Source organism: Chenopodium quinoa, unplaced genomic scaffold (assembly GCF_001683475.1).
Source record: "Chenopodium quinoa cultivar QQ74 unplaced genomic scaffold, ASM168347v1, whole genome shotgun sequence".
Lineage (NCBI taxonomy): Eukaryota > Viridiplantae > Streptophyta > Magnoliopsida > Caryophyllales > Amaranthaceae > Chenopodium > Chenopodium quinoa.
In genome coordinates, this window is record NW_018744290.1 from 146462 (window position 1) to 169523 (window position 23062).

General features: G+C 36.0%; 2 protein-coding genes across 2 annotated transcripts; both read left to right on the forward strand.

Moving 5' to 3' along the window:
* Window positions 1-1710: 1710 nt before the first annotated feature.
* On the forward strand, window positions 1711-9123 carry LOC110695049 (plant UBX domain-containing protein 7). The gene is made up of 10 exons (XM_021872242.1): window positions 1711-1968; window positions 3187-3314; window positions 3410-3523; window positions 5318-5510; window positions 6198-6275; window positions 6485-6553; window positions 6764-6907; window positions 7035-7137; window positions 8300-8565; window positions 8657-9123. The coding sequence occupies exons 1-10, from the start codon at window positions 1867-1869 to the stop codon at window positions 8819-8821; spliced, it is 1362 nt and encodes a 453-aa protein (XP_021727934.1). The 5' UTR covers window positions 1711-1866; the 3' UTR covers window positions 8822-9123.
* An 828-nt stretch (window positions 9124-9951) lies between these two features.
* LOC110695050 (protein CHROMATIN REMODELING 19-like) lies at window positions 9952-19626 on the forward strand. Its single transcript, XM_021872243.1, has 12 exons — window positions 9952-10731; window positions 12155-12272; window positions 13940-13980; window positions 14082-14332; window positions 14415-14595; window positions 16496-16681; window positions 16963-17136; window positions 17545-17703; window positions 18191-18268; window positions 18552-18688; window positions 18869-19087; window positions 19178-19626. The coding sequence occupies exons 1-12, from the start codon at window positions 10129-10131 to the stop codon at window positions 19335-19337; spliced, it is 2307 nt and encodes a 768-aa protein (XP_021727935.1). The 5' UTR covers window positions 9952-10128; the 3' UTR covers window positions 19338-19626.
* Window positions 19627-23062: the final 3436 nt, after the last annotated feature.

Below are 23062 nucleotides of genomic sequence, written 5' to 3' on the forward strand. Positions count from 1 at the left end.
GGTTTGCCGTGGAAAACTTGCCCTAAATTTGGAGGACAGATCATCCCACCCTGTTATAGAGCCTTGCTTTACTCCCTTGGAGATCCATGCTTGCGCGACCCCCTTGAGAGTGGTTGGGAAATATTTGCACCAAGTCGCTTCGGATCTGGGGCAAAGATGCATATGAGCCTCATATGAGGCAATGTGGTCCTTCGGATCCGAAGTCCCATCATATGTAATGTGCGACGGTATTTTAACCGTGGGCACGTGCTCTTCCAGTATCCATTGCTCGAATGGCGAACTAGCGGGTAGCATAACGGCCTTGCCCTTGTTCCTGGCCGAAGGGACCGCGCTCCGCCCTCTTAGAGAGGTAGGAGTGGTTTTTGTCCCTGGCTGGGAAGTCTGGGCCTCGGCCGCAGGGAACGAGAGGCGGCTGTGCACGCTCGGTTCCTTGCCGCCGAGTCGGTCGAGGACGCTTCGGCGAACAGTCTCAGGTTGTTCTCGGTGAGCAGATTCTGGCCGAGAAGCTGAGCTGCTGCTCTTATGCGTTTCTGGTCGGGAGGTTGAGGATCCTTTGAAAAATTGAGGGTTCTTTTTCCTCTCTTTTTCAGTTTTCCAGGTATCCTCTTCCCACTCTTCCAGTTCCCGGAAGGAAGGAAGCTTCCCACCATCATGGTCTAGCTTCCTCCGCTGATGCCGGGTATGCGGAGGAGTTCGATCACGAGGTGGCGGCATATTTTGCGCCCTCATTGCCTCCATGAGCACTGCCAGCGCTCTTGCCACCTCCTCCGAGCTGGGCCCCGTCAAAGGGGTCCTCGGCTGAGTATGTGAATGAGAGCGCACAGTCGATGGTTGGCTTTGGGGCACTGAATGTGTCCTATGATTGGACTCACCCCTGCTAGACCGAGAGTGACTCGGCCTATGATGAGAGTTGTGAATTACGGGAGAAAGGGAATCCTCCCTGTATGATCCTCCCCCCGAGCTGGCACCCTTGGGAGAGTTCCGGTCCGGCGAGGGTGATGGTGTAGGGGTTTTAGGCTTTTCGCCTGCTCCTTGACGGAGGCCTTTGCTCTTGCGGTTCTTAGCCATTTCTACTAAGATAATTGCAAGATGATTTTGGTTAGAAACTTGGCTTAAAGATTTTTGAAAGTCTTCCCCACAGACGGCGCCAAATTGTTTCGGGTGAAAACAATGGGACCTTGTCGAAGGTCCGATGAAGTGGAGAAGACTGGATTCGGTCCAAGTGATGTTGGGCCGAAGGTTTCCTGCACAGTAAACACACGTAAACTAGCCTCGGGGGTGTTGCCGAGGAAGGCCCCTCCGATGCTAAAGTCAGTACAGTGTGTAGAAAGAGAACACTATGCAAGAGAATTAATTGCTTGAGGCTTTTTTGAATGAATGTACAAATGTAATATTGATGGCTTTTATACCTTTGCATATATGGAGAAGTTGGGCCTTAGCCCAATTGACTTGCCTTGGACTGATCTTGACTTTAGCACAGTTGAGGAGTTGAACCTTGACCTTGGGCTTTTAATTGGATCATTTAATGACTAGGCCCAATTAGACTAAATTGGACCCAAACAACTGATAATTTTTATTTTCATCCTACTCTATATGCATACAAATTATGAAAAGTTTATCGTAAATAAAACTCGTAAAAAACCTAAAAACTCAACTCCATAGACCATATACACATATTATATATACTGATGTCATCCGAGCCAAAAACGTAACACCCCGTATATTATAGTAGTATTATACAGAAAGCCCTAAAGTATTCCCCCATCACTCTTCTTTTTTCCATAAGTTATTGCAATATCTCAGTAATCAAACCAATCAACCTTTTCTTCAATTTTCAATCGCCATTAACAACGAAGCTCGAAATCAATGGAGGACATTCTCTCTCCTTCCGATAAGCAGGTTATGGTCTCCAATTTCCTCGAGATCGCCGTTGGCCAGACTGACGATACTGCCCGCCAATTCTTGCAGGTATTTTCCCCAATTTCTTCCTTTTTTTTTTCTCTTCAATTTCATTAATTAGGGTTTATTCACTGTAATGCTCGATTTGATGATCGCTGCACAATTAATTATGTATTCTGTAAATTTTGTTTGCGAAGTGTAAAATTGAATTAGAGTAATGGTAGATCTGAAATTGCGCTGCATCTGAACTGCGGAACTTGCTTTGAACTTTTTGCTGGTAAAAATTGTTTGGTGTGATTGCGTAAGACGTTAATTTGTTGATGCTTGTAGTGTAGTCCAATTTAGCTGATGGTTTTGATTTAGAACATCGTAAGTGTAATTCTCAATCGATTTTTGTTATGTTTTTTCGATACCGAAGTTGCAACTTGGATTGGTGTGTAGATCTAGATTGTCATCGTGGTGGGTTACAAATGTGTTGATCGGAAAACTAATTTGTGTATCTTGTTTTATATATGCATTAAATGAATTTGTATTTAATAAAGTTTGGCTTTTTAATTTAAAATTAGTTTGGTCGGTGGTAATTCACATTCAAGAAGGTATTTGTGGGAGAATGTTTTGGGAACCGGAAAGATTTAAACTTTCTTTTAAAAATGTTTTTTGTATCAATGGAGGCATGGATACGTGCTAGGTGTCATCATTTTTATGCAGTTTTAAGTTAGATGGAGGTATGATTAAGTTGATGGGAAGTTTCATGGTTTCTTTATCCATCAGTAATGAGGAAGCATAGATAACTTTAGCATTCTGTGTGATAAAGGTATTCTGGACTATTATAACATCTCCTTTGAGTAGGTTGATGGGAAGTTTCGCGGTTTCATTATCTGTCAGCAATGGGGAAACTAAAATAAATCAAGCATCCTGTGTGAATGAGTTATTCTGGACTAGAAAGGCACCAAACCTCCAATTTTCTATGAATTAACTCTGAATTTCTGATTCAACCTTTTGTGAATATTTGAGGCCTCAATCTTCAAGCATTGTCTGGTACTTAAACCTTAATCTTTATTACTTTAACTCTATATGAAAAGTTATCCAACTTCTAAGTTTTTAATGATTTATGCCTGTATAGAAGAGAGAGACTTACAAATGTACACTTTGACATTTATTTATATTTTTACTTCCTTATTTATGTTTGAATTAGTGGATTTTGTTTGGTAGTTGCTCCATATGTAAAGAAGCTTAAATTTTTTTTATCTTATGTTGGAAACTTTTAATTATCATTTGATGACTCAGGCAACAAGCTGGAGGCTTGAAGAAGCTATTCAGCTATTCTATGTGGGAAACGAAGGTGGTGCAGTGGCTCTTCCATCATTTATTCCCCCAGAACAAAATGCAACTCCATTAGTTGACAAGAGCTCTAGGTATGATGGAATAGTTGATTTACATTATTGAATTGATTGATATATATCATGAAATTTATAGCAATGTATATCTTCTTTTGTGGGATTTGGTACAGTGGATCGGATGAGGGTGAAGCAAAGGAAATAAGCGGACTAAATGACGGTGATGATGTGCGCCCACCTTTACCTGTGATAAGAGAGGCTCTCTATGATGATGCTGTGGTGTACGGGTACTTCTCATTTTATTTCAGTTTGTGTTGCTTTTTGACAAATTTACCCTGATTCTTCTCCCTTCTTTAATTTATGCTTAAAAGAGAGACAGGGCCGTTTAATGTTGCTATCTCATATTTGTGCTGATTGCATACTTTATTGAGTGAAGTGGTGAATTCTGGAACTTGTTTTGGTGTTCAGTGTTCACATATGTGCCCTCTCTTTTTTTGGGGAGGAGACTAATTGTATATTCAGACTAATTTCTTTCTTCCTCAACCCATAATTTGTATGGCATTTTTTGCTTCCTTCTGCAAAAAATGGCTATGCAACTGCCTCTCTAGGATTTTTTTCTCCTGGTTGTGAATGCTGGGGTTTGACTTAAATTGATATTTGGTTGAGACGGCTTGGAAATTAGAAAGATACATGCAAAAATTGTACTTTACTTGGGGTATCTTGCTCGATTGGTATTACCATAGTCCACTTTGCGCGAGCATTCACATATAAATATTATGAAGACTTTTGCTGGGGCCATCATATTGGTTAAGCCGGTTTGGAATTAGCATGATGTACATGCAAAATTGTTCTTTACTTGGTGCATCTTGCTAGATGGATATCACCTTAGTGCACTTTGGGCAGCTTTCTCATGTAAACATTATGAACAAATTTTGCTACGCCATCATATTTGTTACTCTTACTCTTCATTTAAGTGTACCTTGAAGCTTGAACATGAGGATGGTGTGTTGTTTAGAAAGATGGACAGAGTTTTACAATGTTAGAATAACAACATAGCTGTTTTTCCTTTCATTGTCCTCAATACTCTCTCCACAGACTGGGTTCATGATTCTTTCCTGTTGATTGCATTGGAGGTAGCATATTCTTGAAAGAATAAGATGGGCTCTATAATACTATTACTGATGATGTCTAATCTTCACGATTGATTCCTAGCCTGTAACTAATTAGGTGGATTCCCCTTTAAGACTTACAGCAGTGTTTGAAATTCAGGAACAAGAAATTGTAATTAAATGAGTAACAACCATATGAACACCCATCATTAAATGACAAGTTTGGCAGAAACACTGCTGAGGTGGGGTAAAAAATACCAAATGAGACGGGGAGTGTAATTATATATATATATATATATATATATATATATGTGTGTGTGTATATATATATATATATATATATATATATATATATATATATATATGTGTGTGTATATATATATATATATGTGTGTGTGTGTGTATATATATATATATATGTGTGTGTGTGTGTGTGTGTGTATATATATATATATATTTTTGTGTATATATATATATATATTTATATATATATATATATATATATATATATATATATATTGGGTCTTGTTGTAGTCATTATGCTTGTAAAAAAGAAACCACTATGTGTTAATAAAAACATGCCTTTTGATTGTGGGGAAATGTACCTGTACTGTAGAATGTAGTAAACTTCATAAATCAATATTGTTCAGACTTCAAGGCTGCATAATCTTTTGTTGGGCTTACTCAGAGTATGTTCTTTGGTGAGTTATTCAGACTTCAAGGCTGCATAATCTTTTGTTGGGCTTACTCAGAGTATGTTCTTTGGTGAGTTATGGTTAGGTCATGAGATTGAGCTTTATCAGCTGAGAGTGTTCCATCATAAAAACAATCTTTGGTCGCCCTCATCAATCTCTGGTTACATTATGCTGCATGTACCCCTAATTCTGTTTTTGTTGCTTTGTAAAAAATGATGCAAAATATCCTTGCTCTTTGTGGTTGCCTAATTGTTGTTTGTCATATGGCTTACTCTAGAGCCTCAAGAATAGGGTATCCACCAGGAATGAGTTCTGTGGTTGCCTTCCGCAATTTCGAGGAGGAAATGAAGCACCCTGCTGTATGGGAAGCTGAACAAGGTGGTAGTTCTACAACAGACAGCTCTCGAGATAACCTTGCTGCTATGTTCCGGCCTCCTTTTGCTTTAATGACCCAGGGTCCTTTTGAGAAGGTTTGTTTCTGTTTTAATTTTATTGTTTTGAAGTACTTTCATTTCCTTCTTTGGGTTTTTTTTTAAGGAAAAGGGGATAGTTTTTCACCTGTATCACCTTGCTCCTTGGGACTAGCCTCCAGACCCTTTTTTTTTTATTCCTAACCTCAATATACCCAATTATCCACTGTCCACACTCTCCACAACTTATTTCAGCTGAACTCTGCCATCTTTCAGGGACCTTATACTTTCTAGTTCCTACATTGATTCTTTAAGCATGACCTTGTCTTTGCAACGCATGATTGAAGCTTGCTTTGCTTTATGAATAAAATAGGGACATGGGAGACTTTGGACTTTGTGATTCTTCTGGCCAGCGACCTACTCCCTTATCTATCTTTGACATCATTATGATCAAGTTGATGTTTTAATCATGTGGCAAATATCCGAGGGTCAGCTATGAACCTTTGTGACGCGAATATTGTTGATAAGCTAGACATGTACTAAGCTGAATATTTAGTTAATTTTTCATTGTGATGTTTCATACGAAGTATTTATTACTTTCTTCATCTCTGAATTTTCGGGGCCTTGCCCTCTTTTATGACTGAGTTTGATCAATAATTTTAAAGCTGTTTGTGCCAAGTATTTCTTTTGAATTAATCTGCACCCTATATGCTGTGTCATCAAATTGAATGTAATGGAAAACTGCAGGCAAAACTTACTGCTGCTGCTTCGGACCAGTGGCTTGTGGCTAATTTACAATCCCCTACAGAATTTAGCTCACATATGGTTGGTGCCACAACACTTTATCTTTCATCCCCTCCCTCTCTCATTATTCCTCTTTCAATGCCTCTGGTTGGTCTTTATCTTTGTGTCGCGAGTGCTCTCCCTCTCTCTCATGCTCACATGCACACGACCTTTCTTGTTTAATAGATAATTGTTTAGAATTTTTATTCGAAATATTTGTGATATCTAATTGGTTGTAATGTGTTTAATAGCTCAACAGAGACACCTGGGCAAATGAAGCTGTGGCCCAAACTATCAAAACCAATTTTATCTTTTGGCAGGTAACTATCCTGTGTTTTTTCTTGTCCTATTTATACTCTCATGTTCCTCTTGTATGCTGGAAAATACTCGATAGTTTCTGGCTATGGTTTGGGTATTATTGCAATCTTTAAATTTAATTTTGTTATTTTAAGTGCACACTGACAATCAGGTGTGTTCTGTTCTAAACTTTTAATGTGCAGTTAGAATTTATTTGATTTATCTTAATGCAGGTTTATGATGATACAAGTGAGGGTAAGAAGGTGTGTAGTTACTACAAAATCGAATCTGTTCCAGTTATTCTTGTCATTGACCCCATAACAGGACAAAAAATGCGTTCGTGGTCTGGTATGGTACATCCTGACCGATTACTGGAGGTATGGGCTTTGCATCTGATTATTTAATTTTCCATAATACCAAAGATAATTTAGCTCTTGTAATCTCCTGATTGAATTTAACTGGCTTCCCTTTGCAATTTTGGCTGATAATATTATCAATTTGCAGGATCTACTGCCTTTCATGGATAGCGGGCCACATAACCATCATTCCTCACTCTCTCATAAGCGGCCGAGAGAAAGTTCAAATGTTCCTGCTCAGAAAGTCCAGGGTATCTTAGATTTTCTACTTATTTTCCTTCCCTTATGTTTTCTCTTTACCTGATATCATCTAATTAAGACTATTATAGACTTATAGTTCCATATTTCCATTCATCATTTCATCCCTGACACTTTCAGAGTTGATTTCTTTATATTTTGTGCAACAAGCCAACATTACTCTAAAATTTTAGTATAGCACGATTCTCATTAGGTTGGAATTGATCTGTTTTGGTCCATTTCTAAATTTCTTAACCCTCTTGTTTTATGCTATTTTTGTAATACACATTTTACTCTCTTATCCTCACTCCATAATATTTACACTTCCACCCATTCTCTTTTGCTTTTTCCATCTTTTTTTTTGGCACCTTGCCACCTCCCCCCCCCCCCCCCCCCCCCCCCCCCCCCCCCCCCCCCCCCCCCCCCCCCCCCTCTCTCTCTCTTTCTCTCTCTCTGACTTTAACCTTTTTTTGCACACACTCACCTCCCCCCCACCACCCCTCCTTTTTATCTTATTATCTGTGCAACCCGTAAATATTATGATCAATAGAAATAATTGAGGATGAGTTGCTACTTAACATTTGTAGGGTAACATTTATAGATCTGCCCATGTAAATATCCTTCCTGTCCAGACCTCTTTTCTGTTGGATTAAGGCTATGTTGTGCTTGGACTTTCTTGATTGGATGGACTAACCTGTGTACTGATTTTTCACATGTTGCAATTCAGTTTTTGGTTTGTTGAACCAAACCGGAGTTTGTTGTGTGTAATTTATCTGGTTATGTGGAAATGGAATGAGTTAGAATGTATCTTTGTTTTTACAACAACAATCACCAGCACTTTATATGATTACTTTTGTGACTGATGAACCAACCAGGATTATGTTTATGTATATATCTATAAATTTAGGGTCAAATGAGAAGTTCTTTATGTCAGTAGGATTTTATATGCATATTTTTTGAACTGGATGTGCATATTTTCTGTACTCAAATAAGATGTGCATATTTTTTTTGAATGTAATGTTTTTATTTTCATTTTTCCAGAATTTTGAAAAATATTACCAGTTTGAAATTTTTTTGCATATACAGTGAAAAATTGTTGCACATCAATCCTTCTCATTTTAAGTTATATATTTGTTTTGAAAGAGTCTTGAAATTATGAGGTTTTATGTTCTGCAGGTGAGACCACCTTAGATGATGAGGAATTGCAACGAGCTCTTGCTGCATCAATGGAGAACATGAATCATCCAGATGAAATTGCTTCTGAAGACAAAGATGCAGTCACTGCCAACAAGGAGGAAGAAAAATGCTCTACAAAGATTCCTGTGTATCCCCCTCTTCCTGAAGAACCAAAGGGAGAGAGAAACCTGCTTTGCCGTGTTGGATTTCGTCTCCCTGATGGACGAAGAGTTCAGCGGAACTTTCTGCGCACTGACCCTATACAGGTTAGGTTTTGGCTTCTGTCTCACCTCTCCCTCCCATTTTTTCCCTTGTACCATGTTTTGATTGAATTTGCTGACTTCTTTTGTTCTGCAGTTGTTGTGGTCATTCTGCAGATCCCAGCTTGGAGAGGCTGAGACAAGGCCATTACGGTTGACACATGGAGTCCTTGGAGCTGCAAAATCTCTGGAATATGATAGTAATTTAACCTTTGAAGAATCAGGGCTCTCAAACTCCATGATATCTGTTACTTGGGAGTAAGATTGATATGTTGCTCTCTCGGTATATATATTAAGTATATGGCTGAGAGCTCAAGCAGACTTTTGACTGAATCAGTTATCTTGCAGTTTGCTCCGCCTTTTGTTTTGTCATATTGTTTGTAGAACAAGTATGATAGGAAGGAGTAATTATTGTTATGTAGTCCATATGTATATACTTAAATGCCAACAGCTCATAGAATGGTATCTGTCAAATTACAGACAGCTAGTTGTGTCTTGCTTTAGCTCTTTTAATCCAAGTCCTTTATATTCGGGTGTAGTCAGTTTCACCCACGAAAGCACGAACACTTTGCAATTGCTTATTGGAAATTCCTTTTTCTCTCTCTCTCTTTAAAAAAAAAAAAATACCGGACTAAATTTACTATGACTCCTATGAGGGTTGAGGTCCCCTTTCCCTTTTCCCTCAATTTCAAGTCACTTGCTTGTAAATAAGGAGTATTAGACTAAAATAATTAGTGGCCTGTAATACTATACCAAAATAGCTAGTGACCTGTAAAACTAAATCCAAATAACTATGAGGGCTGAGGTTTGACCAATGCAAGCCTATTTTGAATGATATTACCCTTACAAATCCAAGTAAAATGTTGCGAAGTACAATTAATTGAATCATACATCGAGTATAATTCACCAAAAAGTTAGTACTAAGAGTATAGCCATCCGTTATCCTTTTTTTAATGGGCATGAAGAGAGAAGATGAAATAATTATAAAATACAAAAAGTAACTTTTTTGTAGAGAGAAATGCCATGACATTTAGCAAGGTGGGCAAAAGATGAGGGTGCGCCACTTGTCTTGTAATTATTGACCCGTAGTGTTATTTTTAATATTCTTTCTAGTGTTTTATATGCATAAGATATTAATGACCAGGGCAACCAATGAGAGTATATGAGCATTAAGTGGGTATGGGAATTGGGCATGAATGAAGTGAAGAGAGAAATATGTATTAAATATTTGATGACCACCATTGGCTTGGACAACTAGTGACTTTGCTCTTTGATAGAATTGTGATGTATACGTGATTTGATTTTAGGGACGGCTTTCCCCTTGATGCTGATCTTGCATCATTTGTTTAGCGAATGATCTCATCAAAAACGGACTATGAGCACGGGTTAACCGGGCCCAAAACTCCAGAACGAGAATCCCGCAAAAAGTCCCAAATTCATTTTCTCTCTCCTCCCCAAATCCCTCTCACTCCACTCTACAGCCCCCTTTCCCATTTCCCCCCCTTCGCCCAAATATTCTCCTCTTTTTGGCGCTTCTTCTTCCTCTCACTCCCCAATTTTCCAAACCCAATGAAGCGAGTTTTCGACGAAATCTCCGACGATGAATGGGAGAATCACTCCTTCAAACCCTCCAAAGTCCTCAACTCTTCTTCTTCAACCCCCAAATCTCCTCCTCCTCCCATTGAATCCTTCTCTTTCTCCTCTCGATCAGCTCCGATCGACCTCACCGACGACGGTGACGAAGACTACGCGCCGCCGCCGGAGGAAGACGATGACGACGATGATTTAGAGGACCACGACATCGACGACGATGATTTGGAGGATCACGACGCCGACACACGAGTTCGCGGCCGTGGTTTCAGCCGTGGACGGCGGTTTGTGGTTGATGATGATGAGGATGAAGATGAGGTTGGTGATGATGATGATGAGTTGCAGGAAGTGGTGGAGGTGAAGTCCGAGGATGAAGAAGAAGAAGAGGAGGAAATGGCGTCGTTGTCGGATACTGATGATGATGATGTTTTGGAGAAGGAAGAGGAGGATGTGGTTGGGAGAGCGTTGCAGAAGTGTGCGAAGATTTCGGCGGAGTTAAGGAAGGATTTGTATGGTTCTTCTAAGGTTGAATGTGAGCGTTATGCTGAAATTGATGCTTCTTCTGCCAAAATTGTTAGTCAGGTTAGTTGTTTTTGATGATTTTGTGATTTTTAGGGCTTAGTTTTGTATAATTAAGTTGTTTGTAGATATTATTTTAGAGGCGAATGCTAATTCAAATTGTTTCTAGCTAATTTACTCAATTTTGTATTTTGGTGGATTGTGTAAAACTGTAAATACATTTATGTTGAAGGTGAATGCGAATTCTTATTGTTTTTAGCCGAATGTGGTTGCATTGGACTTTGTCACCGAGTTCAGGTTTTTTGTTTCAATTGAGTGAAATTTTCTGCTGCTACAATAAGTTGTATTGTGGAAATTTATATAAAAATGCTGTTTTTGCACATATTTGAGGACTATTAGCTATAATTTCCACATTCTATGTAAAACATGGTTCATAGTGAACAAAAAAGGGTGACTCGATAATCAAAGGAAAGAGATGTTTTGATATGCTAGGTAAAAGTTTAAACAATAGTGGATGAAAAGCTTGTTTCAATATGAGTGAAATCAGTGAAATTCTGAGAAGCAATAGTGGAAATCATGCTGTTTTATGCACATATTTGATTAGTATCAGCTTTAATGAACTAGATATATGATATATCACTGGGATTATAATTTCCTAACATTTGATAGTTCACTACTTCACTCATTTTAGTTTTATGTTTTTGTTGGGATTCTGGTAGTTATGTGTGCTGTATACATGTTCGGCTACTACCAATATTTAGGGTGATGAGACAAGACAGAATTGATCACTACAGTATTTGCGAATGTAGGTTACTTCATAGTTGCTGAAAACTGGATGATGGTGTGGGGTAGTAAGGGTGGTTGTGGCATAAGGAATTTTTGAGAGTTAAATACTTGAATTGCACATATCTCTCAGTGAAAATGTATTCTCTCTTCCCTATTTGTTTTAGATACACATTCTTGGGAAAGTAGCAAAATTCTACTCAACTAGAACACCAATATTCTGCCAAGAATCCCTTGTGGATCCAAATTTACAAAGACTTCCCTATCATAGTCTGAAAATTATTTCAAAGGAAATTTTCTTCACCAAGATGAGGAAAGTATTGTAATAACTCTATCACTTCTATGTATTGTACTAGCTCTTTAAGCTAAATCTAGAATTTTCAGATGCTTGTTATAAAAGTAAATTATTCTATCCTAGGCGCCATACTAGTATGATTTGTGGATAGTGGGTTGTGAGAACAGTAAAAAAGGGAAGCTGTTTCTATAGGCTCAAGAGGCACCATTTGTTTTTCGCTATATAAGGCCTAGTGTGAAGTATTAAACTACTTTTGGATGAGATGGTTCATTTCACATTTTTTAGAGCACATTCAGCAAAAGCGTGTTTTGAAATCACTTATGTTGGTTTTTCTAATCTTTATTTCTTTACGCTTTATCTGTTTCTCATTCTGCTCCCTTCTATCTTTCCCTCTGCCTGCTATGTCAGGACGTTATTAACGCAGCGTGTGGAGCAGAAAATTCAGACTTTCAGCCACTTCTCAAACCATATCAGCTTGTTGGGGTCAACTTTCTTTTGTTGCTGAACCGAAAAAAGATAGGTGGAGGTGAGAAATGTTTCTTATACATCAGGTTACTTTATGAGTTAATTCATGCTTATGTGTAATATCCCCTGATGCTTTAAAAGCTGTAGACTACATTCCATAATTCTTAGAGTATGTCTGCGTATCACCTTGCATGTAGGTGCTCCTTTTTATACATAGGTCGTAGCATGAAGTATAATATCTACTTTATAGAAATGTTAACTATAAAATCCTTGTTGATGCATTGCTGAAATGAAAAGAACAATGAATTAGGGTAAAATTTATGCAATTATGGTTAATGGTCATTGAAATAATCAAAGAATTATTTTTACAAATCATATTACCTCTTAACTTTAAAGAATTGTGCTACATTAATTCTTTTTTTTTTTTTTTTTAAAAAAAATACGTGCTACATATCACTTGAAATGTCAAAGATCCATAGTTTAATCTCTCTTCCTCATATTCATGTCCTCTTATTCTCAAACTCTTTTACACATGAGTGCAAAAATTGCTCTAGCCCTTCAAATGCTTATACTACTATATTCTAAAATCCTTCAGATTGAACCAGAATAAGATGCATATACTAAATGTTCTGGATTCGTTAGTAGTTGGGTAAAGTTTGCTCACATTTGCTTACCCCCTCACATTATCACAATTATACATTTGAATACTAGGGGAAAAAAGTGGTTAACAAAAGACAATAATCTTAAAATGGTGAATTTGGATTAGAACATTTTTAACCTCACTATTTTGGGGCCACTTTGATCTTTTGAGTAGAGAGGATCAATTAGTGTTAATATCATATTTACCACATTGGCCACTTTTGTTTAAGGAACATCTTGATCTTGCGAGTAGAAAAAAGATTTAATTTTTCCAATGGTTGATCTCCCATCATGATCTTTAATTTCAGAGAGGATTAACTGGCTCCAATATTAGATCTACCCTCCCAATTTTTGTTTTGGAGAAATAAACAAATATCTCAAGAAAAGAAAAATAATGAGGGTAAGATAATTGGGATGCTGTAAAAAAGGGAATATATGAAGATGAAATGATCACTTTTTGATGATTAAAGAAAAACTTAAAGATGGAATGATTTGATAAGTAAAATAAAGTGATGATAGGCTGCGAGCCTGCGAATGTATCCTGAAAATACTTTCCTTTGTTTCAAAATACTTTTTTTTGGTTACGGGTTATATTCAAATCAGGTCATCTCCAGGTCAGTTCATGTTCGGGTTTGGGTCTCAAATACTCGGGTTAACTTGGGTCTAGGGTTGGTTTCAGGTCGGGTCATATCGGGTTCTTGCCACCATTTTTCCGGGTTCAAACAGGTTGGTTAATAATCGGGTTCGGGTTGAAATTTTGGGTCGGGTCAACTTTTGACAGTTCTATATATAGCATAATGGCTCATAATTTAAGGAACATATCAAAGAAGACAAACAAACAATTTAATTGTAATAACTTAATTACCGTTAACAGGAATGGGTTGGGCTATAAAGGTTTTATGTTATATTTACTAAGAATGTGTGGCTCACAAACTGACACGACGTACTCACAAATAGACTCAAGGGGTACACTTGTATGTTGTACCAAAGTTCATGTAACATAGAATCTTGTAATGATTAATGTTGAGAAAATCTTGTTATCTTGTTTCTAACTAAATCATTGCCTTAAATTGCTTGTTTTATGTGCAGCTATATTGGCTGATGAGATGGGTTTGGGGAAGACTGTTCAGGTACAATCATCAGTTATTTTCAAAAAAAATTTCCCCAAATATCCTATTGTATGCATTAGTATCCTTAATTTGTATGTAACTTTTGTGCCTCATTCTTTCAGGCTATAACATATTTGATGCTGCTGAACCACTTGCAAAACGATCCGGGCCCTCATTTAGTTGTATGTCCAGCTTCTGTCTTGGAGAATTGGGAAAGAGAGCTTACCAAGTGGTGTCCAACATTTTCTGTGTTACAATTCCATGGAGCTGGTAGAGCAGCTTATGCTAAAGAGCTAAACTCATTGGCCAAGACTGGATCGCCACCTCCATTTAATGTGCTGCTTGTCTGCTACTCGCTATTTGAACGGCACAGGTTTTGTGAATTATCTTTTGTACAATGTTTTAATTTCTATTACATGCATGTATTCTGATTATGATGCTTGTCGTGGCATTAGCGCACAACAGAAAGATGACCGTAAAATTCTGAAGCGTTGGAAATGGAGCTGTGTGTTGATGGATGAGGCTCATGCGTTGAAAGATAAAAATAGCTACAGATGGAAAAATTTGATGTCAGTTGCAAAAAATGCAAAACAGCGTTTGATGCTCACTGGAACTCCACTACAAAACGATTTACATGTATGGTACTGGTGATAGCTTTCAGTTATCTTCATACATTTCAAAAATATAACCTTGTGTGGTAACATCAAAGACATGGGAAGTAATAATTCTTAGGCAGTAGAAGGTGGAGTTATTAGTTGGCTAAAAGCATGGGTATTTGCTCTTCGTAGGATGCTGAATTTACTTATGTAGGTTCTATGAAATTGAACTTCCTATGTTCTACCATACAACATTTTGTTGTTCCTAGGAAATCAAAATACATGAGAAAAGTGATCAACCAAATAAACACATAGATTGCTAGCATTAGGGTCAACAAGCTCTATGGGGATAGTCCAATAGGGTTCTTCTATTAGTTAGAAGCAGCTGCTTTATAGTCCTCTTCTTGCTCATTTTGCTTGCCTTTCATAGAGTATGCTGGATTGCAGAGGCACAGGGAAGAACTCTAGATTTTTCGGAAATCAAAGATTCCCATATCTAGTTATATTAGGCAATGAAGTGTCCGCATAGCAAATGTCCTCAAGGAAACAGATAAAATGAATAAGATCGATGAAATAGCTATCAGGTGGTTAGAATATATAAGTGAGTGAATTCAAAATTACAGTCATAGACCCAAATGATACTTTATTGTATGTGAGTCACATTTGTACTTTATGAATGACCAACTTAATGACCCTACCTTTGATAATTTATTGAAAATTTAATCTATTCATTACCCTTGTTGGGTAGATTAGTTAATTAAATGACGGTTATTCGTAGCAATCTGATACTACTCAATAATTAATCATTATGTTTAGCATTCTGCATATCTTGAGGATAGTTAATTTCTGTACTCGTCTTTGTTCGATGCACTAGAAATTTCTGCCCAACAATTTGGATTGCTACTTTCTAGGCCTGCTCTACATTCTCTTTACCCTTGCTTTTTGAAATGGTGCTCTGTTAGAAAGTGTGTTCACATTTATTTTAGGTTGCCCCATTTTATTGTGCTCTTTGGTTAAAAATGCATGTTCTTTTCTATCTCCTTTTCTGATATCCCATAATTCAATCGTGCTGCTGTTTGAATCCGCTCATTAATCACGCTTCTTAATACTTGGAAAAAATAGTGAACATGTACAAACAGTTAGGGGTAAAGAGATTTTCACGATGTATGCACTATATTTTTGAAGTTCTGAGACTAGTAGACTGTTGTTTGTTCTCTGTTTGGTTGCTCAGCTGCGTTGGAGAAGGTTCTTTGTAGTAATTTAGTGTTTGACTTAACCTTGTTTCTAACACAAATAACTTGCTCCAGAAACATGTAGGTGTTAATGTAGATGTAAGAGCGGATTCTTTGGCATAATTTTCTTGGGAATAATTTTCTGCTGTATCTATTTGGCATTTGCATGTGTTTCAAAATTTGGATTTGATTTATGTCTCTTTGGCCCTATGTGAGGTGCAGCTAGAGGATTAATTTTCGCACTAGAATTTTATTTTGGGGATTTTGTACTTTTAAGCCTAAAAACAACTGCAAAGACTTTCAATAGTGTGCCTCAACCTCATCCACAATACACCTGTGCTGGAAACATTGAACCTTCTCTGCAGTATTTTCTGTCAGTATTCATTTATTCAATGACTAGGCTGGCTCGTGCTACTTTAAAAGTACTTTCTTTTACTCTCTGTCTAATAATCAGAAGATTCAGAACTCCCTTTGTTCCATATTTATGGTTGCTTTTGCTTTTTGAGGAAGAATTTAGCTTTTAACTGAAAAGATCTCTTAAGCTGTATTGACAAAAAAAAAGGAAAAAAAAAAAAAAAGAAATGTACTTACATTGGTAAATTAATATATATATATATATATATATAAAAGTATTATGTATTAATTTTTTTAAATCTTATGCTAATATTGCTGACGATAGCTTCCTTTTGTGGCTCTTTGCTGCTACAGGAGCTGTGGTCGTTATTGGAGTTCATGCTGCCTGATCTGTTTGCTACAGAAAATGTGGATTTGAAAAAGCTACTAAGTGCTGATGATTACGATCTGATTGCTCGTATGAAGTCTATACTAGGTCCATTTATCTTGAGGCGCTTGAAATCTGATGTAATGCAGCAACTTGTAGCTAAAGAACAACGCGTAAGTTACGAGCCAATTTTTTGCACTGCTTAATAGTGTTGTTGAGGCCTTTGGCTGTGAATACTCTTAAGGTTTCTCATGATCCCTCCAACTTTGTCTTATAATCTCTCAATATGATAAAACCTGAACAAAAATTATATAAGTACTTTTATGACACGAAGCTGACAGTACCATTTAATGTATAATTCTGAAATGGAGGTAGCATCATCATCTACTAACTCAGGTTATTTGTCATCAGTTGTAATTTAATCATTTGGGATTTTGAATTAATGATAATGCAGGTAGAGTTTGTGTGCATGGATAAAGATCATGATGATGCTTATAAAGAAGCCATTCAAGAGTATCGTGCAGTGTCTCAAGCTCGCATGCCTAAGGGCTCTGACTTTAATTCAAAAAATGTTGCACAAGTTCTTCCTCGCCGTCAGATTTCAAATTACTTTGTGCAGTTTCGTAAGGTGCGTCTGCTGCAGACCATGTCTTTATTACTATATTTTCCGTTAGTGCTTGCTGCTTACTGATTTTGTACGCCACATTCTCCTTATGGCTTCTAGAAAAAAGAGAGGATGGGTATTGAAATGAGGGGTTAATTCTTATGAAACCCATGTTTGTTGCGAGTTGACTCATACATGTTCAAGAGAGGGGATGAGAGGGGAAATACTTTCGTTCCAAAAAAAATTCTTAACTATTAATTTCACTTACTCTTGTTTAGTACATTTGGTTTCCAAATTATTACAGGGACAACTTTCATTCTCACTTAAAAAAAATCTAATTCTACTCATTTCTAATCCCACAACTCCACAAGATGATTCATTTACACCAAATGAGTTTTTTGATTGAAGTTTTATACTTTATATGGTTTGCAGATTGCAAATCATCCTTTGCTAGTGAGGCGTATCTACAATGATGGTGATATTGTGCGGTTTGCCAAGAAGTTGTATCCCAAGGGCGTGTTTGGTCATGAATGTACACTGGACAGAGTAATTGACGAATTGAAGAGTTACAGCGACTTCTCTATTCATCGGGTAATACATGCTTTCAATTTATTTTGGCCAGGGGATGGGGGGAAACTAGGCGGTGGGAAGTTCTATGTATATGCATCTCTTGTTCTTGTGTAGTAAAAAAAAAAAAAAAAAATGAGGTTAGGTGTTGCATATTAGAAAGGTCCTTATATTCAAAATAGTGTCATAAAATCGATATTTTAGTTTATCTAGCAATGGTTATACCCTACCCGTACTAGGAATTTGTTGTTCCTTTTTCTTTTTAATATTTATGGCATGTGGATAGCTAAAGGTCTGCAGCAGCACCTGGCTAGTTATTACTGTACTAGTTTTTGTTAAACCTTATAGGCTAGCATCACTTTGTCTTTTTAGGTTTTGCAAAACATTGTGTAAATCAGCTATGCTATAGAATTTATTATTTGCTATGCATGGAATATATTTGCTCAGTTAACAAGACTGAGAAATTTGTTCTTACTTCCTGTCATGAAGTGTATCAACTTTTGGATTGCAGCTTCTAGTTAGCTATGGTATTGAGGATGTGAAGGGAATCCTTCCAGAGGATCAGGTTATAAAGTCTGCAAAATGCCAGGTAATTTCTGAACCCATCCCCTGCTATATGAACTGTAGAAGTTAAGGAAGATGAATTGGGAAAAGCACTTTATGAATGGATATTAATAGACAGGAGTGGGTGTGATATTAAGTGAGATATCAGGTTACTGAAAACCACCATGAGCGCCCTTTAATCATAATCTCTTAAACTTTGCTACTTTACTAGTAAACGGAAGCCTCGTTGACAAAATCTAAAGTTCGTGTGGCAATTAGGATAGACAAAATGCTCATGTTTATTAATGAATTTATATTTGGTTATACAGGCGTTGGCTAGACTTCTTCCTTCCCTAAAACGAGATGGTCATCGTGTTCTTATATTTAGCCAATGGACGTCAATGCTTGATATCTTGGAGTGGGCATTGGATGTGATTGGGGTTTCATTTAGACGTCTCGATGGAAGGTAAAAGGCCAGCATATCTGTTCTGTATTTTAAACGCCTGAGTTATTGCAGGGTTTTTTTTTTCTTTTTTTTGGGGGCTAGGATATAGAACAGCTGCTCTCTTTTTCTTTACCCTTATTATGTTGATTTGATTCCAAGTAGCACAGTTTTTTGTGTGCTAAAACTAGTTTGTACTGGCAGTACGCAGGTGACAGAGAGACAAACCATAGTAGATACTTTCAATAATGATACTACAATATTTGCATGCTTGCTCTCCACCAGAGCTGGAGGTCAGGGTTTGAACCTCACTGGAGCAGATACTGTCATCATACATGATATGGATTTCAACCCTCAAATTGACCGACAAGCAGAAGATCGATGCCATCGTATTGGCCAAACAAAGCCTGTTACTATATACAGGTATATTAATATTATTTTTAATTGATCAGATATTATCAACTGTCCTGTCCTGCCGAGAAGCTAAATTAGATACTTTTGCCGCTTCTGCAGATTGGTGACAAAAGGTACCGTAGATGAGGATGTATATGAGATTGCAAAACGGAAGTTAGTTTTGGATGCTGCTGTTTTGGAATCAGGGACAATGGTGGTGGATAACGGTATGCCTGAGAAGACTATGGGTGAGATACTGTCATCATTGTTGCTAGGTTAACTTATATTTTAGCTCCTTTTTTATTTTGTAAACTTTGGCTCTGGGTATATGTATGGGTATGGCATTGGGTAGAATCCGCAGTTATTCTTATTCATGTACTATTGTATAAATCAACTAATTCGTGAAGTTCATTCACTATGCTTGTAAAAGCATATGTTACCCGTAAGAAGGGTATCCTAATTTTGTATCTTAAAGTGGAAAAAAAGTGTTTGTTACCCTTACTATAATAGCTCTCAAGAATCAAGAATCAAGAATTAAAAGAAATTAAAGATTCTTGTGGTTATGGCAATTAATTTGTACTGCTATCGAGCAATCTCTTAGGTAGAATTTTCTCCATCTCTGAAATTGGGCTTAGAACCTTAAAAGCCCGCATTTTTATGCTTTATTCTGAACTCATTCAAATTACCATTAAAATTCTTCAGAAGTAAAACTAGTAATACATCCGTGTCTTATTATTTGCAAGAAAGGGCTATTATCTGTGAGACGGAAAAAAAATATATAAATAAATTATTTTGTTGCAAGTAACGAGAAACAGAAGTAGTATTACCATGGACTTGGATTTGACTTTTTGTACAAATTCATTTTCATTACCGTCTATCAAGTATGCTGTAAGTCCTACGATTAACGCAACTCATAATATAATCAAATATCAACCTTTAAATGGGATTATTATACGTATTATTGATTGAGGAAATCTGTAAATATCAATATTTTCAACGAAATTATGCTCAATAAAGTGGGAAAAGATGATATTAGTTCATATTCTTCATAAATGTTCATCACGTGTGCTCTATATTCCTCCACTATTAGTTCATCAGCTTAAATTTGATTGCTCTGTTAGGAATGTGAAATTTGATTTTTCTATCTGATTAAATTTCAGTGAAATATGGAATAATTGACAAAAGGACTATCTGCTCATAATTTGTTACTGGTATATAAAATAAAATTATGAAGGTATTATTCTCAATTTAAACTTGTTTTTTCTTGGAAATTAGTTTAATACACTAGTTAATAGCTATGGTTATTCTACTATACTTTGTTAGTATAGTTTTAGCAGCTAATAATCAACACCTTAAATTGAATCATGTTTACATTACTATACTTTAAGACTCTCGTATGATCAAAATAATACTAGTAATTACCTAAAACACTATTATATAATGACATAAGGCGCCGTACCTTAAGTGAAGAAAGTCACAGGCTGTCTCTTGTTAATGAGCATGACATTACAGTATTACACTATGAGCTATGACCAATAGATGAGATTATGCATGTCTAATCTATATTAATCACAAAAATTATCAATTGATGTAACTTTATAGATCTAATCCTCATTAGTCACAAGAATCATTTTCTATTGTTAGGTAGTCATTTTCACAATTAATGTATGGGCTTATTTAAAGAGTGAGCTTAATTCTCGCATCGTTACTATTATGTTGTCGTTTCATAGTTTACTGAGCCATAAGTCAGTTTTTCGTACCGAATTTGTACTCAAAACTGTTCAAGAAGAAATTGGAAGAAATTGAGAAACTATGTTAGATTGTTAGTCTTAAAAGTAAAATATTTCCAACACAAAAATATAAACGTGTCATTCTTGAAAAAAGACGGTTTATATTACGTTAGATCACATTAATGAAAGGGTTGATTGACTTTTTCTTTGGATTGGGTATTAATTAGTTGGCACTCAATTGTTGTTTTAATTAATTTTGGACGGTAACTCATTTTAGTGACACTTAAACAATACGAGTACTTAGTTTTATATAGTGTGTAGAGAGCCATAAAAAGACAAATGATGTAATTAGATTAAATCTTAAGTATTAAGTACCATCTCCTAAATTTTGAACTAATTGACATTCACTGTATACACTCATCTAATAATTTTTAAACAAAACTATATAAACATATAATATTAGTTTAAAGATAATCGTTTATCTATATTTTAAAATAATTAATAGTATACTAACATGTATGTAATCAACTCTTTCAAAATAGAAATATAAAGTTTTTTTTATGCAATTGCCTATAGTAGAACTTAACATAAGAGTAAAAAACTTTAGTTAAGAAATGTCTTCTCTATATTTATATCATCCATTCACTATTTTTTTCGTACTCAATACTCCACACCTTTTTTTGTTGGGAATACTCTATAAGTCTATATAGACTATAGTTGCTATTATTTGGAAATTTAAAATAAGAATCCCACAAAAAGAAATGGTTTAAGCTAATCATAATAATAATGATACAATGTTGTTTGATTAATTAATGCGTTACACATACTAATATACTCCGTAATAAGCTGAATTAGTGTTAATATGTGTACCTATGTTGCTGTCTTGTAAGTCACTTTTAGCACAAGTCCTCTGATAGCCTTTTATGTACTTGTTGTTCAATTGTAAAAATTTGTAAGTGCATTAATAATTAAAGTAAGCTGAGTTCATTTATAAAGTTTGTTTGTCTAGATTTCAGTGTGCCTTTCTTTGCTTAGCTGGTAGCAAGGGCCCCTGTTTGAGGGATATTTATTAAATCCGACCTTTAGTGAATGCCTCAAGGGTCATCCTTAGGGATATACTTGTACTTAAAAGTCGGAGAAATAGCTAATGTTTTGTTTATTTTTTCTCACGGTCATTGTTAAAAATGAGATTATGTAAGCATATATAGTTTAGTTTGTTTTTGTAATAAGTATTGAGTAACTATTTTTGATTTGCTGATGTGAAAAATATACAGTAATTTTTTTAGATAACCCAAACATGTTATGTCTTTGGATTTTGATAATATAGTTTGATTAAAGTTAACAATAAGGAATGATTTTGTGAAGAAGGTTCCATAATGAGTAAAACCAACTGGTGATAGTACGAGTAACTCCTCTACCTTAATTATAAAGTGGAACCATCTCTTCTTTTTCTCCAATGTGAGAACACTTGCAATTGAGTTTACAATAGGTTTCAACACATATGGGATTTTGAAAATCAAAGTTTAATAGTCTGATCAACTTCGATTTTGATAGTTGCAATTCAAGATCGACTGAGCTTATATCATTTGAAACTTTTTTTAAACGAAAATTCTATAAAATTAACAAAAAGAAAACTATAGTGGGATTAATTTTAAGGGAAATTCTAAATATCAACATCAACAACAATAAAAAAAAAGTAAAAAAAAAAAAAAAAAAAAAAAAAAAAAAAAAAAAAAAAAAAAAAAACACTTTATCTTAAAAAAAATAAAAATAAAGCCCATTTTAAACAAGGGAAACAACACATTTCTCCGTGGAAGAATTAAAAAAAAAGGATTGTTTAAAAATTGAGAATGATTTGTTAATCTCAAGTGGTTGGATTAGGTCTTTCGTGGGTCCAAGAGATTCCACCTTTTTTGTGATTAGTAGGATATTTTAAGAGCAATGATAGTGACATAAATTATTCTAACACCCGACCAACTTACCAAGGAATTGATCGATTGAGATTTTTAAGTCAAGAAGATTGGCATGCAAAAGTTGAATCACTTGCACGTATAGGTCCTCCCTTGAGTTAAAATATAGTAAAATTCCTGTGCCGGATCTATTATCTCTGTTTGAGATTAATAATCAGATGTAATAATATAAATAACTTAATATATTTTTAAAAGGCAAATTTTTATATGTGGCTGGTCACACCGTGTGGTAGGGGTTACTCGAGTTTTTTTAGTTAGGGGTTACTTGAGGGGTTCAGTTAGGGGTTACTCGAGGGGTTACTCGG